This window comes from Petaurus breviceps, unplaced genomic scaffold (genome assembly GCF_028583685.1).
Source record: "Petaurus breviceps papuanus isolate PSGF00001 unplaced genomic scaffold, PetGlider_PUasm1.0 156, whole genome shotgun sequence".
NCBI lineage: Eukaryota > Metazoa > Chordata > Mammalia > Diprotodontia > Petauridae > Petaurus > Petaurus breviceps.
The window spans coordinates 7,254,590-7,273,605 of record NW_027185720.1 but is presented as its reverse complement, the minus strand read 5'-3'; the positions used below and the strand labels follow the sequence as shown (position 1 = coordinate 7,273,605).

General features: G+C 52.7%; 3 protein-coding genes across 7 annotated transcripts in view; all 3 read right to left on the bottom strand.

Moving 5' to 3' along the window:
* The window catches only part of NAGA (alpha-N-acetylgalactosaminidase), a 321,568-nt gene that overhangs the window by 49,434 nt on the left and 253,118 nt on the right, over positions 1–19,016 (bottom strand). The gene's annotated exons all lie outside the window — the stretch shown is intronic.
* The window catches only part of NDUFA6 (NADH:ubiquinone oxidoreductase subunit A6), a 303,722-nt gene that overhangs the window by 31,588 nt on the left and 253,118 nt on the right, over positions 1–19,016 (bottom strand). The gene's annotated exons all lie outside the window — the stretch shown is intronic.
* The window catches only part of TCF20 (transcription factor 20), a 143,165-nt gene continuing 128,815 nt past the window's right edge, over positions 4,667–19,016 (bottom strand). For 3 of the 5 annotated variants that reach the window (XM_069081970.1, XM_069081972.1, XM_069081973.1), the window contains exons 3-6: positions 16,568–16,661; positions 10,192–10,241; positions 9,299–9,425; positions 4,667–4,913 (exon numbers count right to left, since the gene is read on the bottom strand). In XM_069081970.1, the coding sequence (XP_068938071.1) occupies positions 9,342–9,425; positions 10,192–10,241; positions 16,568–16,661 (228 nt within the window). In that variant the 3' untranslated portion in view covers positions 4,667–4,913; positions 9,299–9,341. The remainder of the gene's footprint in view (positions 4,914–9,298; positions 9,426–10,191; positions 10,242–16,567; positions 16,662–19,016) is intronic. The other 2 variants (XM_069081971.1, XM_069081974.1) reach the window with 2 other exon arrangements.

Sequence of the window (19,016 nt, the reverse complement as noted above, 5' to 3'; positions counted from 1 at the left end):
GGGGGAAGGGCTCCACAGGTTTCAGCAGACTGCCTTCCCGAGGGGGCCGCTACAAATAAGGGGAAGATCCGCCGCGTGGGGGGTTCCCCAGTCTAGCTCTGCAAGCTCAGGGATGCGGAGACGCACCCCCCCCCCCCCCACTACCTAGCACTTCGTGGTCATTTCCAACCCTCAAACCCTTCCATGGGCACCTGGCTTGTAGCCCTCCGGCGGATCGCTTTCAGAAGCTCCGCCGCAGCCTGGGAGAGTATTTGCCTGTTCAAACACAGGTCAGCTCTAAAGCCTATGCAGGTATAATGGTTCCTTACCTCATGGACCATTCTCCATATTGCCAAAAATAATAGCACGAGAAACCTTGTCAAATTCTTTGCTAAAACCAAGGTAAGCTGTGTCTACCGCATTCCTTTGTTCTACCAGGCAACCCCCCTCCCCCCCAAACCCAAGAGAAGTTAGCTTCCCTTGGAGCCATGTCTGTGGCATCTCCGATGCTTTTCTTTCAGAGGTAATCAGGGTTAAGTGACTCGTCCAAGGTCACACAAGTCCTCCTGACTCCAGGGTCAGCGTTCTAGCCACTGTGCCCCATCAAACTTCCTCCCTTTTTCCAAATGCTCACAAACTATCCTTTTGATAATGTTTTAGAGTATTGCTAGAAAAGAAAGTCAAGTTCATTGGACTATTACTTTTAAACTCCATTCTTCATTAAAAAAAAAATCAGTGGACATTTTAACATTCAGATTTAAGCATTTCTGCATCTGCTGTTCAGTTTGATTTCAACTCCACATAATGAACTCATCACTTCTGATCTTAACCCCAAGCTGCTAACTGGAGCCTTGATCCATGCCATCACATTCCTCAGCCTCCTCCTCCCTGATTGGAGGGCTGGAGAGTGGAGTACTAAATTTCCCTTCCCTTTATAGTGGGCAGAAACTGGACTTTACAACTCACCCTACTATGCACCCGCTGCTTGGAGTGGTTTGAATTCCAAGGAACAGGACCTCCCCCCCCCTTTCCTCTTGTATGTTGTCTCCCCCCACCTCCCCAGTAGCTTGCAACCTCCTTGATGGCAGGGACTGTCTTTCTGTTAATTGTATTGACAACATTTAACACAGTGCCTGCCACCCAGGAGGCCCTTAATAAATGTTTATTGGATTGGGCTGGACATTTACCCTTCACTAGTCCTGCACCACCTTCCTCTATGCAGCCCATGCACCAACATTTTTGTAGAGGATGGCAAGTGGACACATGGGCATAGGAGAGGGTAGCAAAAAAAATGCTGTTAACACCTGGTTCAGAAGAAACTCCACACCTCTATGCCATAAATCTTTGTAAGACCTGGATGTACTAAGCACTGAAAAATGTCACAAAACAAAAATAACTATTGACAGGAAGGGGCGAGTTACCCAAATCAGCTAGCTGCCCATATACAGCAAAAACAGGTGGAAATCGGGGCGGCCAGGTAGCACAGCGAGTAAGAGCACCGGCTCCAGTGTTGAGAAGACCTGGAGATCAAATCCCGGGCTCAGACACTTAGCACCCACCCAGAAACACCTGGCTGTGTAACCTTGAGCAAGTTACTTAACCCCAATTGCTTTAAAAAAAAAAAAAAAGAGGTGGAAATCACATTAAAATAGAATGAAAATGAGAAAATGCAGTAATTCAGGCAGCTCTGATCTCATAAAAGTTGATGATTCTGGGAAATGGACAAAGGAACAGATACTGACCCAGAAGTTCACTTTTTCCTAGTTTATCTTTTATGAATAAATGGCTAGGGAGTCCCCTGTATCTATTGTGTGTTAGGGTCAGACCTGGGCTTTACAAACTTGAGCTTTGGCAGTTTTGTGGGGGCGGGTCTCTAGTTCACCAACATCCCCGAATTTGTTGTCCCCCAGGCAGATCCAGAATCCCTTCCTGGCAACCTGTTGTAAGGAGGGAGGTCACCAATCCCAGAGGCAGCACTTTTTTCCATACAGCTATCTGCCTACCTGGGGGACCCCTAGTTGTGCTCCACAACATAGAAGTTAAATATCCTTTGTCATGCAGCCTTCCCTTCAGAAATCTGAACACAGCCTTGACTCAGGTCATCTTCAGGCTAAATACCCCTAGATTCTTCAACTGATGTTTATATGACCCCCATGTTCAAGGGGCTCGTCCTGAGTGCCCTCCTCTGGATATGCTTAAAATACTAACATCTGTCCTGAAATAGAGCGCCAAGAACACAAACTCATTTTGTGCCTGAGAAAACCAAGGCCCAACTTCCTCTGTCATTCTGCCTGAGGTAACAGGACTCTTCTTCCTTAATACTGCAAATCATTAACACAGCCCTAGGAAAACATTAGGTTTTTTTTGGCTGTCACTGCTGCCTGATGTCAAACCTGGAGTCCATTAAAGACTTGTACCTTTTCCATATTATTGTTGAGCTGTTATTTCCACCCAGGCTCAACATTCCTGCTCCTTCTAGGTCGGAGGTGTCAGATACAGGGCCCACTCCCAGAACCTGATTAAATTGCAATCAGGAAATATTTAAAACAAAAATATAATAAAGCATAGATGAACATTACATTTAAAAACAAAATTGAAAGGGATCTTTGGCTCGGGGGTGGGTGACACCACAGCTTTGGGGTGCATCACTCTCACCCCCTCCCGCTTTGGGGAGATCTGTATACTGAGGCTAAGCTCTGCTTTCATTTTTTGGCATTATACAAATCTGCACAATGAAGCCCGTCCAATTCAGAGGTTTTCATTTGTTATACCTGCAATGTGCATCTGAATGTGACTCTTGGCCTGAAACTGGCTAGAAGCACCTTCTCTCCAAAGCCAAGCTAAAATGAGAAACTGACAATTTGGTTGATGTTCCCATTAAAAAAAACCTAATCTGCCATTTGCAACCTTAACTGATGGCCAGACAAGGATAACCCATTTATAATTGCTTATTAGCATTGTATAATATTCCTCTCAGTATTTTTTGTTCTCATTAATTTTTAAAAATCCATTAACATTGTGTTATTTTCTTATAACCTTTAAAATTAATGTTGATTGGAAATATGTGCTTGGCCACCTGGAATTTCAATGTGGTGGTGATGCTCGGCTGAATTTCCTCTCCCCCTCCCTCACACACAGTCTGCATCCCATCCCAAGAAGCTACAGGAGACCTGAATTCCCTCTGGGGTCTGACACCCCACCAAGAAGACAGTCCTTTGGATTAATGCACAGTGAGGAGGGCAGCTCTGGAGGGCCAAGGAGAACACAGATGAAAGTGTGGTTGGATTTCATACAACCCTGGAGGGGGGGGGGGCGCACGGGACCAGAGACGACCTGGGAAGCCCTTTGACAGCTTTGCAAGTTGGTACCACCAGGTCCCACATTCCTCCATTTTAGAGTGGAGAAAGCCAATGCTCACTCAAGGAGCCTTTGGGTGCCACCAGTGACAGAGCCCATCCAGGACCCTGGCCTGGTCTGGGAGAAGTGTCTCCCCTCCCAAGAGCGGCGGCAGCACCAGCCAACCCGGCCTGTGCATGTATGTGGGGGAATAAGTAAAGAGGGGGAAAGACGCATTGTTTTCATGAAACCAAAAGGCGGCAAGGTTAAAATGAAGTTTATTAGTTTTTTTGGTGTTTTTTCTTCTTTTTTTAAATAAAACTGTTTGTGAAACAGCTATTTTAATCCCCATGGCAGAGTGACCCCTGAAAGATGCACTAACCCCTTCTTAAGGCCTTAACAAGAATTTTTTTGTAGATTTTTTCTTTTTTTAAAACTCATGTTGAAAAATGATACGATTTACAAAACCAAACCAAAAACAACAGAAAGAATCAGAGTACGGGGCCGTTACACTGACGCCCCCCACCTTCCTTTATGAAAACCAAAGAAAAGAAAGAAAATACAGGTTAACTGGGTTTTTTCTGGTCAGCTTAACCCCCACTGATTCCATAAGCATGGAACCTCCCTATCCCAGCAGGCAGAGAAATCAATGCCTTCCCTTCTTCCCTGCTCAGCTTCTTGGAATGTCATGAGGGTGGAAAGCACTTCCTGCCCTGTGAGGCAGGCAGCAGCTCCCCTTCCCCCTCTTCCTAGTCCAGCCTGCCCGGGTGGCTCCCTCTGGTCTTAACCGGTCTGATGAATGACCTGAGGGGCTGCTGTGGGCTTTGGGGCTTCTGTTAACTTGTCCCCCAAAATAAAAAAAAAATTAAAAAAAATAAATAAATAGTGTTTCTTGAAATGAAAAAAGATTTATTTTTTCTTGCATGTGTGTGTTGGTGTGTTTAAACATCATCCCCCACTTGTGAAAACATGAACTTTCCCTGACCTCCCTGTCCCCCCCCCCCAAACCCCCCCACTTGGAGACAAATTCATCACAGAAAGAATGGATTTGGTGTGGTTGGTTTGCTTTTGAATCCTGGGCGTAGTGTTTGTGAGATTGGCATGAGACAAGTCTGGGCTTCCCTCCTCGTCCTCCTCCTAAGGAGAGAGCTCTTGGTCTGGGGCCTTTATTCAATTTCACTGTCCTGGTGACAAATGTGGAATTCTGGATAATTTTGAGATAGAAGCAAGTGGACAAAAAGGGATAGCGCACCTTTCATTTAAACAAAGTCTTTCCAGACTAAAAATAGATTTATATATATATATTTTTTATCCCTCCCTTTTAATCCCCCCACCCTACCCCCTTCCCCCCTCCCTTGCCCACCCCCCACCCTCCCCACATTGTCACTATGAAGACTGCGTCCATGGAAACAGCCATTCGGACTCCTTGGGCATTTCCGGTGGCGTCACCAGTCACGTGGGATGTACGAATTGATGAAGGGGGTGCTGGCATTGGCAGGCACATCGGGGGTGGGGGAGGGGGTGGGTCGTGGCTGCACAGTGGGGCAGATTCCATTCTGTCACGAGCGTCCACCACCTTCTTATCTCAACAGCCTAACCTGCAAGGCAAGAGAGATGAGACATGAGAATGCCCCACGTCTGTTACCCTCCTGTGACTTGGGAGGGAAGATGCTCCTGGAAAAGAGCCACCAAGGATGTCACACAGGAGGGACGGTCAAATGCAGAAGGGACCTTAGAGATGACCCGGCCCAACCCCCATTTACAACCCACAAGGCCCTTCACACGTCCCAGGTCATGCAGCTACTTTGTTCCATTAAAGAGCTTTCTCTGCCGGAGGCACATCCCAGGATGTGCCCTCCCTGCCACGGCCCCAGGCTCCCAGTCGAGCCAGGGAGCAGGGTCAGACGCTGTGCTTCAGCACACCCCCAGGAGGGCCTGGCTCTCCTGGCCCAGTGCACTGCTCTGCCCAGGCAATGGCTGGCTATCAGGGACAGGCTCTTCTCCCTGGACAGCCCTGCATGGGCAGGGCTGGGCTTGGGGCTCACAACCTCACTCCATCCTTGTTGTCAGTGCACCTAAGAAAACTCTCTCTGCGACCTGCAGGGTGCACTGGCCATGGGGAAACCTTCGCAGATTTTTACTATCATGTGCTGAAATCACAAGAGGAGAAAGCCAGTAAATTCCACGGCATTCCCCTCATCTTCAAGTTGGGAGCCAGAAACACTGTCCAGATTCCGCCCTCTGGCTGTCTGGGAGTGCTGATGATCCCCTCCCCTGCTGAGAATTTGCTTGGTGCCTGACACCTTCCAACCCCAAACCATTGTGCCAACGTGCCCCCAAATGCCTGCACCACAACAATGGCCGACCACAACACAGGGCATGCCATGTAGAACCACTCCTGGCGAGGGCTGAGGTCTGAGACCTAGCCCGCAGAGCTGGAGGAAAGAGAGCTCTCCTGCAAAGCTTCAAAAAGACAATCAAGTTGTTCATGGACAAAACTCCTCAAAGGAGCTGGGGGGTTTCCCCCCCCCCCCCCAAACTATCAAGTTATTGTCACTGCAGCACAACTCCGAACTTCCCAACAGACCCCACAGCACCAGAAGCCCACACACACTTTCATCTCATCCCTCCCTCTCACCAGTCAAAGTTCTGAAATGACATTTCTTTTTTATAGATGAGGAAACTGAGGCTGAGAAGTTAAGGGACTTGCCCAAGGTTACACAGCCAGTCAAGAGGCAGGATTCAAACTCAGGACTTCCTGACTCCAGGTCCCCCTCCTCTGGCCACAAAACAGACGAACTCAGGAGAACGGGCCGTAAGACTGGCATGAAGTACCAGTAATGAGGGTGATAAGCAGGCTCCCTATCCCAGACCTGATGTCTGCTCCCACACACGCGGCCTTGGTCTTGGCTGGGCCACATCAGCGGCCTCCAGAGTGACAAACTCAGTGGGCCCCATGATGTGAGGCCAAGCAGGACGGCCCCAGAGGACCCTAAAAGGGCTAAAGAAATGTGGGCTCTTATTGTCCCAACTCCTCTGGGAGCTGTTAGGTTTTTGGCCTTACTCATTGTGGACTAGATCCTTTCCTCTACTGATGCCCATCTGGTTACAGAAACCCAAAGGTGCCTGGGAACACACTCCCTAGCAAAGGGACCAGCAAATCCAGGGACACAAGAGAGAAGCCCCACGTGGTCACGTCTCTGTGGCATCAGACACCAAAGGCCAGAGAGGTTCCAGACCTCTGCTGATCAAGGCAGCATTTCAGTGGCTTGGGGAAAAGGAAGGCAAGCTGGAGTAAAATGGTTGGGAGACCAAAGACAGATGGGACAGGAACGGACAGATCACCAAGTCTGGAACCACGACTCAGGGAGGGGTGGGTGCGTGTGTGTGTGACTGGGCATGTCACACCCCAAAGAGGGAGGAGACTGGGCTGCCTGCACCCTCCTGCTGACCTTGTCATGCTACCCCAGGTACTGCCCAAATGTGCTTTGAATGCCCCCATGTTCCCACCTTGCCCTACAAGGCTCCACACATTCAAAGCCCCCTTGGACAGACGGCAAACTCCTCAAGAGGAGGCAATGTTTAGCTTTTTTGCATCTGGGCACCAGCTCAGGTCCTGGCTCACGGCTGGAGCTTATTAAAAACACCACAAAGCCCAAGACAGCATCAGCCTGAAGGGAGAGAGAGAGAGAAAGAGGGAGCCCAGAAGAGTAAAAGCACAGAGGGAGAGGAGGCGTCAGAAATGCCCAACCCCACGGCTCCGAGACGAGAAGCGCCACTCTGTGGGACGGCCGGGCCCAAGAGGCTCTCCAGATGACCCGGCACGAGACCTGCCGGGGGCTGGCCCAACTTACCAAAGACAGATGAAGACAGAAAGCCCTGCCTCATCTGCACCATGCCCACCCAATGCAGCCAGAACACGACCACACCTTCTGAAGCACCTGCTGCATGGGAAGCGTCATGCTGCTGGGGCTCCTGAGCCTGGTCCGAACAGGAAATGTGGCGACAGGCTCAGAGAAGCTGCCTCAGTTTCCTTCTCTGTCACTCGAGCTTGGGCCCCTGGGTACCTGGCAGTAGGTGCGCATCAGAGACCCCAGGGACAGCAGCCTGGACAGGATAGAGGCGGCACTTCCTTCCCACCATCTTTCACCTACTGCTTTAAGAAGGTAAATATAAAAGGAAGGCCTTGGTCATCACACCCACCCAAAGCCAGCGCCCCGGCAGGAGGCCCTGGCCAGGCCTGGCACATGACCTGCCTCTTCCTGGCGCTTCTCAGGAGTGAGCATGGCCTCCCCCCAGCATTGCTGATGCTGGAGCGCACACGCTACCTCCTTGGGGCACGCCATGGCCACCCTCCTTCACCTGGGGATGCTCCAATGATCCAGGAGCTCGCCCAAGGCAAAGTGGCAGCTTCTCTCTACCCCTCACAAAGTCCAACTCTGCTGTTCCAGGTCAGAAGACACAGCATGTCAGCACCAGACCAAGCTCTCCAGGTCAGACAGAGCACGGTGCCAGGATCCAAAGCCAGGGCTGTGCCCGAGAGGAGGAGGTGGGAGGGCCCTTCTCTCACAGCAAGTCCCATTCCCCTCTGTTTGCACTGGCAGGGGCTGTGACCCACGCACTCCAGGGATGAGGCAGAGGCAGGCTGGCCTTTCTTCTGCATCCTCCAAAGCCTCCCTACTGCATTCTCTTCCACCTCCTTCATAGAGGGGCTCTGCTTCCTAAGCAGATCTGACCACTCTCTAAGACCTGGTAAAAGTTTCACCTTTGCACTGGCTCCAGGGCCCTCCTCAATCTGACACTGCTCTGTCCTCATTAATCCCTCTCTCTAGCAAACCTGGACTGCTCACTGTCCCCCAGGCTTGGTCACAGCTGTCCCCACCCTGGGGGGCACTCCTCAAACTAGACTAGAGAACAGTTTGTGAAGAGTCTCCTGGGTCGGAGCTCCAGGCCCTGAACATCATCCAAATGCCTAATTCTTAAGGGTCTGCTGAAGCACAGAGGGGCCACCATGCAGACAATGCCCCCAAACCAAAGGCATCTGACATCAGCAGCATAAGGGTCCCTCTATGGCATCGTGCTAGGGCAGAGATGTCCTGACACCTAGAGGACCAGGGGAACCCCCAGCTGGAAGCTCAGTGGGGCAGAGTGGAGGGCCACAGTCCCAGAGAGGGGCACATGGGATCGCCCCTGGGTGTAAACCTCAGGCTGGCCCTTTGTTTTTATCTCCATAAGCTCTGCCTCCCTGAATATCTCTCAAGGCCACTCAGCTTGAGGCTGAGCCTATCACAGCACGCTATATGGGTCACTACATATTTACTCTGGGCAGGCTTCTGTTTTAACTCAGTCAGATTCTCGAGGTTCCTCAACAATCTGGGGAAGAGGAGAGGAAGCCCAGCAGGAAAAGGCGGCGCTCCCTAAATCCAGGCCAGGCTTGACATGCCCCTGTCAGCTGCTGCAGCGCAGGGGAGTGGGAGAAAGTGCAGGCCTCTGCAGGCAGGCCTGAGGCAAGGGAAGGCACTGACCTCAGGGAAGTCCCAGCCCTCCCCGATGGAGCCTGGCAAGGGCAGCCCACATGCTCAGACCCCCTGCCCAGTCACAGAAGCACCAAAGGCCTTCCACTCTACCTCTGCCTGGGAAGGCCCAGTTTGAGAAACAACCACCTCAGCTCCCAAGCATTTGAACGACAATCTTCCTTCTCTAACCTGCCAGAGGATGGGCCAGATGCCCAGACCTTCCCACAAAGCAGCTGTGAGAAGCCTGTCAGAGTGTTAGGCCTGGAGGTCACGAGAGACACACAGAAAGGCAAGGCAGCACCAAGAGGGCCAGGAGAGCAGGGCTGGGGGAAGCCTGTCAGCGTGTTAGGCCTGGAAGTCACGAGAGACACACAGAAAGGCAAGGCGGCACCAGGAGGGCCAGGAGAAGCCCCCCTCCCCCAGGAATGGGGAGCTGGCTGGCGGATGGGTTGGTGCCCTCCACTCACCTGTGCTTCTTTAATTTCCATTCCCACAGGCACAGGGCCCCCCTCACCCCCGCTCCGACTGTTCTGTGCTGAGGCTGCCTTTCACCGTCTTGTTCTGCAAGGGGGGGAGAGAGCAGGGCAGGGGAGGCTGACGCCGGCAAGCCGAGAGATGGAGAGAGGAGCAGGAGGCAGACAGGAAGGAAGGACACATGGAAGAGGAGAGAAAAAGACAGTCAGTGCCAGAGGGACCCCCCAGGGGCTTCTCACATTGGACAGAATGTGGGTGGCCAGGGGCTCACTCTACTGGGAGTCAGCATCACCTCAGACAGGGAAGGGGCCGGGGGCTCAGCAGGTCCAGCAGCCCCTTCCTCTCCCCATCCCTGACAGGACCATACAGCTGGCCGCTCACCCCCAACACTGCCCCATGACAGGGAGATAGGCCACTGTTGGAGGCTGAGGGGATGGCTCTGGTCCAGGGCCAACCTCATTCTAGACGCTAGAAAGAGAAACACCACTGGAACCTCACAGCCCCCTAACCCCTAAGACAGCAGAATAAAAGCACCCATGACTCATTTGTCAGCTGACCCCTTTGGGCCAAAGGAACACAAATTCAGCTATGAGGAATGAGCTACAGCAGCCAGGGTTCCAGGACACGAAGGCAGCCCAGAACGATCCATTTGTGGGTTAGGCGAAGAAAGTGAGGTGCCACCCTTCCCCCAAAGGCACTTGGCAGTCACTGACAGAAAGGTCCAGAGTCTTCCTGGAGGCTCCCCCAAGGCAGGTAACCAAGAACACAGCCATGCCTTCAGGAGTCTCATCACGCCCTCACCCCGCGCTCCACACAAGGACCTGGCCCAGAGCAGGCTGGTTTGTCAAGAATTTGAGCAGTAATTGGGGGAGGGGGCAGATCTTACCTTGTGCTTGGGGCACCTCACTGAGAAGTTCTCTTCCTTTAGTAAACAATCTGGAATATAGAAGGGATATGTCAGACGTGTGAAGCCCCTGACTCCCTACAGCAAACCCACACCAAGTCTATGCCCTCCCACTGATGGCTGCCAGCTTGCCAAGGAGTGCCTGTGGGTGGGGAGGCCTGCTGGCCCCTCCACAGCATGCTCCCACACCCCATCTCCTCTCCTCTGGAGCACAGAGCACAGCCTCCATCACTCCCACTTGCCAAAGCAGAAGGGAGAGGCCTGGCTGGCCTTGAGTGCACCGCTGGTCAGCCAGTCTTGTCAAGGAGAGAAGCCAGATCTGAATGCTGGGGTTCCTGGAACAACACAGTCAGTTCTGGACTGATGTGAGATCAAATGTGCCCAAGCCAGAGTGTAAACACTCCCCCGCCCCCCCCCCCCCCCATCTCCCAAGCTCCCTCTGAGAACAGAAAGGCCGTCAGGGAAGAGGAGGGACTCAGTGCTGCCAGGCCTCAACATGCCAGCTGCACATCAGGAGCATGAGCCCCACAGCTCAATCTCCAGCGCCAGCTGGGCTGTGAAGCTAAGGGAAACCCCACCAGGCTCCTTTCTAGAGACAGTCCTTGAAGGGCAAGTGGCAAATGATTGCCTCTGCCTCCAGCCTGCTGGGGTTCAAGGTTCAGGGGAACTGAGCAAGGTGAGGCCATTAACATGTGCAGCATCTGTTGAGGGTATGAGTATGATCTCTGACAGCCCATTCCCCTTCCCCACCTGCTCAATATACAAGGCTGACCAGGTCATGGCCACTCTGAAGGCTCTCACTGCTGCTGGGACAAGGGAGGCCCTGCCCTCTTCAGCGTGGCTTCTGACCCCACACTGCCTTCAGAGCCCCTTTCCATAACCCCCAGCACCTATGAGACTCTAGGCCCCCCACCTGGAAATTACAAGCATTCTTGGCATTCAGGCTCCTTCCTGAAGCTTCTGAACTCCTGAACTCTTCTGCCCCTCAGCCCATTGGTGGTACCCTCATCAGTGGGTATGCAGTGCCCATGGTGCCACAAACATGGGCTCTGTCTCTGTATACCTGGCCTCACACTGGCACCATGTGTGTGTGGTCACAGTGACCCAGGTGATGCCACTCATGATCCATGATGTGGGCACAGACCAGAACAAGAGCCCCGTGCTGCTGCTGGTATACTCTGAGTCACGGAAGGTTGGTGCTGGAGCTCAGAGGTCATCTCGTGAGATGAGGCAGCTGCAGACACACTGGGGTCAGGCAGACCCGAGCCTCCCAGAGCTTGTAAGGACTGAATCTTTGTAAAGCTCCTGATGTGGTGTAAGGAACACTGTAGGTGTTATCTAATTATCATTCTTATTTCTTCAAGTCTAGGGAATGGAGACCCAGAGAGGTCCAAACAAGAACTGAAGCCCCCAGTCCCACCACCCAAATGGCCCTGGGAGTGGGGAGCCAGGGAGAGAACTCCACAGAGGCTGGGGATGTACTGCGGCGAGGCGAGATCAGCTCCAGAGGAGCCCAAGCAGAGGGGGTGGCGAAGAGCTGCAACCAGCCCCAAAATGGGCCCACCTTTTCCCACTCCCACGAAGTCAGGTAATTGCTCTCGTTGAAGGCGCACATCGTCCCCAAGCTTGTCCTGTGGCTCTCCCTGCCCACTCCAGGACCCCAGGGGCTGGGTCACACTGGGGCCTGCTCACACTCAACCACCACCACTGTGTGCCTGTGACAATTCTTCTCATGCCCCACTGTTCTCACCTGACAAGATATTTCTGGATCCCGTTTCTGCCACCTACTGTTATCTGGTACAGTCTCCAGCATCACGTCACACACGTCCCGTTTTCACAGCACACTACCATGATGGGGCCAAGGGTGGGAGGGGCCAGTGACCTAAACCTACCTAACTGTCCCACCGGCTCCCATCTTGCTTCTGGTTCCTAAGAATGCCAGGAGCGGCTGGTGTATGGAACCATTCACAGCTGTGAGGCACGGAGGTGCTCACGGGGCATTTCCTGGCTCCCCCGGCCTGGCAAGCCTCTCGAGGAGGAAACATGGCTAGCTGCGCTTACTGAGTGATGGTGGCTCTGGAAGGAACCTGCAGGCCCAGGAGACACCTGGCCAGTGGCTTCGTGAGGCTCTCCTGGCTGTGTCTTCTTTCTCCTCACAGCTCTCCCTGGGAGCCCCTGGGCCAGCCCGTTCTGAGGCTCGAGAACTCAGTGAGGCATTTCTACCTTGCAGCCCCCTCCCCCTGCTGGCAAATAGCACGGCAGTAAATAACACGTGTTAATTTAAAACCCACAAGTACACAGCGTGACCAAGGTTCCCTGCTGTTCCAATCTGCCAGAAGAGCTTAGAGAACAGCGGGAGACAGGCAGCCCAAGCCCAGGGGAAGCCTCTAAGCTCTACTCGGGCCTCAGAGACACTCTTCTGGGCTTGAGCTGAAGGAGGGGGTCAGGGCCTCAGAACGACTGAGCCTCGGCTGTGGGGCGTCTCCCAGATCTAGACGAGAGGTGGCGAGGGGACTCATGGCCGACGGAGTGCCTCCTAGATAGTGTGCCATCCCCTCTGCCTCCCTCACTGGGTTCTTGTGAGGCAAGGACTTGGGGTAAGCCCTGAGAAGCTGGAGAGACAGGAGGGGCTGGGAGGAGATGGTTGCTACAGTTCCTGCAGGATTAAATATTCTATGATTCTAAATTAGGAAAATATCTTACTCTTTACTCAATTAAGATCCCCTCCCTGCCCTGAACAATTACAAAAATTTAGAGCAAAGGGGAGGCAGCTGGCTCCTGATGCCAAGTCGCTCCTACTGCATCCTGAAATCTTCCAACAAATGAGAGAAAGAAGAGGAGGGAGCGAGGGGAGGGAGAGGGGGAGAATGTCTTTACCAAAGCCTCCCTCTGGCAGCCAGACGCTCTCATCCTCATCTGACAGGCAGCCACAGGCCTCTTCCTAGCGGGCCCACAGGAGCCTGGGAGTCAGACAGGGGGAGAGGTCTGAGCAGACCCAGCCTCCTCTGGCCCATTCTACTCTTCACTGACCTGTGCTCAGTCCTTGCCACGGCTGCCCTGGGGTTCCAGATCCTGCCAGATTTGAGGCGTGCATCCTCTGGATTCTGGGGGCCGAGAAGGGACCTCTCTGGCCTTGCTTCCCTTTTCTTGGAGGTCCCTGCTGAGGCACACAGCCCCACAACTTCCCCCTGGTAAAGAAAGCCTTCAGGACAGGGACAACATGCTACCTCCTTTTGGTGTGACTGACTCACCCAAAACCATGTGCCTCAAAAATGGTTCAAAAAAAAAAAAAAGGGAAAAGAGTGGATAGTGGTCCCAGGGAGAAAAGGAGGGAGAAGAGATTGGGTCTGACCCTCCCTGGGTCACTTGCTGTCTCTCCTGATTCCTGCCATGCCCCTTCTGTGGCCGGCAGAGATGACAGTATGCTCCTACTAAGGAAGGAATCGATGAACAGTGAGGATGGGGCCCATCGGGAGGCCAAGCTTCTGAGGCTGCACTGAGATCAAAGGCTGTGGCCGAAAGGGACACTTTCACATCTTCTGGGAAAGGTGGCCTCCCGGATGCCTTCCTTCAAGGGGGACAAAAACAAACCTCCTTCAGGCAAGACTCCTTATTCCAGCAGAATAACTAATAAGTCACCCTTCTTCTGGACTGACTGCAAGCAGAGGAGGTTACTAGCTCCCAAGAGCTCATGTTCCAACTTTGATGTGAACCAGCTGGGATGTTGGAGACGCAGGTCCAGCCCCGGGCTGGGGGAAAAGGCCCAAAGCCAACACATCTTCCCAACCAAGAGCTGTTTCCATGGAGATATCGGAGGAATCGATGTTTTCCCTGAGACATCAACACTCTTTATGGGCTGGGGCAGGTGACACCTCAACAGAGAGGAAACCTTCCCTGCACTCGGTGCTATGCAGTCTCCCCATCTGGTTCCTGTTCTAATTAGACTTGAGCATGGGGGCCTTGTCGTCTGAGTGTAACGCCAGAAGAGATGACGCTGAATGTGACCCGAGCTATCCTCAGGGCTAATGTGTCACCAAAGGACCGTTACCTCTGCAAGCTGCTCCTCTGGTGCCAAGCACCTGGGGCTCCACGGAGAGCCAGGCCACAGCCCCCTGTAGTGAGACGCCTGGCCCCTCACCGGGACCAAGGAGAACCACACAAAACAAGAGCCGCTCTTCTGTGTGCCACCTGGAGGGGACATTTTAGGCCCTCCTCTTCCTAGGGAAGGGAAAAGCCCACTAGGGGCTCTGCTCAGCTCTCCTCTCTGAAATACAAGGGCAGTTCCCAAGGCCTGGGGCTGCTCACTGAATGAAGCAGGGGCCATCACACCACCCAGGGAACCAGTCTCAGCTGGAAGGGAACACCCAGGCAGACGCCCTCGGGGGCAGCTCCTGTTCCTGCCTCAAGGGCATTTCCCAGTGCTTGGGACAGTCCATGCTGCTGCCACTGATGTGGAGACTAAATCTGCCTCCAGGGCCTTCCACAGAGGTCTCCTCCCTGGGCCAGCCACCCCCTCGCTCCCTCTGGCCCCATCCTGGGCTTGCTCTTGTGATGGGCAGTCCAGAGGGCACTCTCTCTGGGTGAAGACCACTAGTAGGACTGTTACTTCCCTTTGCTCTGGATGTGAACAGATCTGGGGGCTGGGGGGACCTCCTATGTGGACAGCATGCCCATACATGGACACATACGAGGTAGATCCAAAAGGAAAATGACTTCTTTTAGTCTGCAGGAGGAGGTACCAGCAGCTTGAGTGGGGATCAGTAAAGGCTTCCTAGACAGGGAGCCCAGAGGGCATCAGGCGATCCCAAGATGAAGAGGTGAGGTGGGAGTGCAGGACAGGTGCACACAAGCATGTAAACTCAGGTCCAGCCACAGGTACGTGGAGCCAGAAAGCCAGACTGACCAGAAAAGATGGAAAGGTGGTCTGAGAGCACCTTGTCAAGAGGGAGGAGCTTCCATTTGATCCCAGAGGACACCCTCGGAGTTTGGGGGGTGTTGGGGTAGCACAATTTGTCAGTCTGATCAACAAGGAGGCCATGAGAAAGGGCCAAGGCTGGTAGTGATGAGATGAGGACCCTGAATGATGGAGGAATGGAAAGGTCTGGCTGCCGCTTGGGCAATGCTAGGCCAGGCGCCTGACTCAGGCAGGCTCTCTCAGGTCTGCTGCCTCATGCTGTGCTTTTCCTCTGTACTGTGAGATGGGGGCCATGGCCCAGACTTCTAAAGCTTGCCCAGCATCCTGCCCAAAGTGGGCACTCTGCCTGCTGACCACGTTCCCTTTGTTGATTTGCCTGAAAAGCAGATGAGAAGTCTCAAGGGCTGGGGTGTCCCTTCTCCTGGCTCCGTGAAGGCCCACCCTTTTCGTGTCTTCTCTCACAGTACCTGTACAGTTTCATCTGTCCCTTTTCAATCCTGGCTCCATGCCTGGTGCTCCTGCCAGCATCATGTCGGGGGGGTTTTCCTTTGGGCACTCTAGTCTCGGCTCATTTTAATCCATGATGGTCTTTTCCTCCTGTCAGAATGTGCGTTTGCTTCGGTAACAGTTTTATTTGGAGGGTCACTGGAGGTCGTTTCACTGCTGCTTGTCTTGGTCAGCCCTCCCTCTCCTCCCAGAATACTCTACACATGGAGAGCACGGGCTGAGTGCTTGTCTACTGTGTGGCAGCCTGGCAGAGCGCTGGCCATGCAGGACCAGGGCTGGCAGCCACTCCCTTCTTCTGGGTTACCCTCGTAGAGCTCAGGAAAGGCCTTTCTCCAGAAAGCTCAGCAAATTCAATTGGCAAGCACAGATGACACAGAGATGAACAAGAGACTGTCCCTTGATCCCCATGAGCCCTGTGAGTGGATGCCCATGTGGCCCCCAGGGAAAAGACAAGGTCATGCTCCGTCTGTGGCTGCGAGGAATTTAGAGGGGCCTCGGCAGGACACCCTGGGATTCCCCAAAGTCTAGCTCTGATCCTATGTGCCTCTGTGACAGAAGAGCCTGCACTTTGCTGGGTCTGTTTCTTTATCTGTAAAATGGGGGTATAGGCCAGGACGGAGCCTCTAGACTTCTGATGCAATGACTCTCTAGACACGGGAGGATTTATCTGAAGAAATCAGTCAAGACCACATGGATGCCCACAGTAACAGTAACAAGAGCAACTCCAACAAAACTCAAAATTCAGATCAAATGTAATGACCAGCTAGGAAGAGAGTGGGAGACATGCAACGGAGGGAGCAGGCACAGCCATCCCCTCCCTCACTGTTCCTGCTCCTTCTACTCCAGGGTGCCACAGGAGACAAGAGGTGAGAGTGAGGGGTCAAGGCGGTGCTCTGTAGCCCAGACCCCTGGATCTCTGGGGCCGCCTGTACTTACCTGCATCGATGGCACACGGGTAATGGTACCGGAAGGAGCAGCCTTTGTTGTAGCAGCCTAAGGTGGCGCCTGGCTCCTGGCAGTGGGAACATTTCTGAAAGGAAGGAAGAGGAGAGAGGGGTCAGTTACCTACACAAACATGCTCTCATCCGTCTCACTTCGCCCCAGCACCAGCATGACGGGTGTTACTGCAGTCATCTCCTGACCACGACCTCCTGGGCCACAGTGTCTCAAAGGCTGGCAGGCCCCCATTCTAAACCAATTCCTGCCAGGGCCTGACCACTGGAACAAGAGGCTCGGAAAGCTGAGGGCAGAGTCTCCCCATGGAAGCCACAGAGGTTCAAATTCCATCAAGGGCCTTCTAAGTCCTGTTCACAGGGCTGTCGTGAAGACCAAATGAGAGAAAGAGCTCTGCTACATATGTACCATCACCGAACCTTCTTTGTGTTCCCCCTCCCTCCTTCACCTCTGCTGGACTGCCCCAGAATCAGAGAGCAAGGGCCCAGAAGACATCGAGGCCAATCCGGATGTCAGCCAAAACCTGTTCTGGGTAGCATCTCTGACACCCACCAGGCCCTCCCAAGAGCTCCCCCCAGTAGTCAGCATTTCTGGTTAGAAGTTTGCCTTCAGAATCTTCTCAATTATTTCCAATGCACAAGAAGCAAAGGGAATGGTCAGTCAGGCAATCCATAAGCATTAATTAAATACCTACTATGCAGCCTGTGCCCCCAAGGAGCTCACAGTCTAACGAAGGAGACAACAGACAAACATCTACACACAAAAAGAATAAACTGGAAAGAGCCAAGAGAAAGATGTATTAAGACTGAGGGCTGGGAAAGGAGGGCAGAAAGTTGAGAGGCCAGGCAGGGAGCACAGGGCAGAGCCTGCACATGAGAAGGGGATCGGGCTGGCAAGGGTTTTATGACAAATACTAGATTTATTTTTGGTCCTAGAGGTAGGTAATAACAGCTACAGCTGTACTTTTACTTCTAAAAAGTTAAAAACAGAATTTTAGTTTTAATTGGTCAAAAGGGGAAACTGATCTTTCAGTTTCTTATCCGAAATCTCTAAAATCTCTTCTAGTTCTAAGTCCTAAGAAACCCTGGTGCCTCAGTTTCCTCATCAGTAAAATGGAAAACACCTGCACTCACCCTCTTACAGGGTGATAGTGAGGATTCAAAAGAGAACCTTAGGCCATAAAGCACCCAACACACACACCAGCTGTTTCCCTAATGGATTGGCTTCTTGGCATCAAACTGGATTTCCATACATATAAATGCACCAGGGAACAAAGGACAGAAAGGAATCTCACCCTCAATCCTGCCCCTCCTCCATAGGTTCCACAGTCTGGTTTTCTTCAAGGGAAGCGAGGAAGCCCCAGAGAGATGGGAAGGCTAGGAACACTGACTGACTGATTGTGCCTCCAGTGAGAATGAAATGATATTCAGATACAATTCAGCAGATGATACGAATTTATGAAGAAAGCTAACTTCTAACATTCTGGGTTCTACATAGAGAAGGGAAACCGCCAGCTGTCAACAGCTGGTTTCAAGTCCATGCCTCAGGCACAATCATGAGAATGACAAAAAAAATATGTAATCGAGAAAAAGAAATTAAGACGGCAGGAAGAAGAGGTCTTCTGATAACTGTGCAGCAGCTCAGTGAACTCCCCCCTCCTGCTGACCCAAGAGAAGTGATGGGACCTCGGTAGGAATCTCAAGCAAACCCTGGGGTTCACAAACACCTAGGAACTAGCCCAGGCCCTTCTAATCTTTCCACAGGGGAATCCCGCTGAAGAGCCCCACCCAGAGCAAGGCAGTTTCCTCATCCTAACTCTTCCTCTCTGGAGACTCCAAAGCCCTTCTCTATTATTGACTGGCCACAACAAGGAACACTTTGCCTTCAGAAACATTAGCAGGATATCAGCGATGATTCTGAATTTACTGGTCTACCAAGAAGGAAGGGACTCATGCTCCTGGGGGAGGACCCAGGCATGCGGAGGAGACGCTCAGGCTTACTCAGTCTGGCCCATCTCATGGTGTATGCGTGTGATTCTCCAAAGGCAAGCCTGAGTCTGGGAGAGCCGACAAACCCAACCTGAATCTTGTTACTGCTATCTGCTGACCTGTGGGGCTCTGGGAAAAGCATTCTTTTCTGGGCCTCAGTTTCCTACTTTGTAGGCCAAGGAAGTTGAGCTAAAGGATCTCTAAGTTTCCTTCAAGCTCTAGATGCTGTAATCCTGTGACCAAGATCCAGGGCCTCCCAGAACCCCAGTCTCCAAAGAGGGAACAGTGACAAAGACTTCACCAATGTCATCAGAAATACGGGCTGCCCCCTCCTCCTCAGGGAAGAACTGGAGACAGTTTTTTCGGGTGAGCATTTCTAGCTTGTGAAGATGCAAAGGCTGAAAGCCAGGACTCCAGCTCTTGTTTTGCTCGGGGTCTAGATA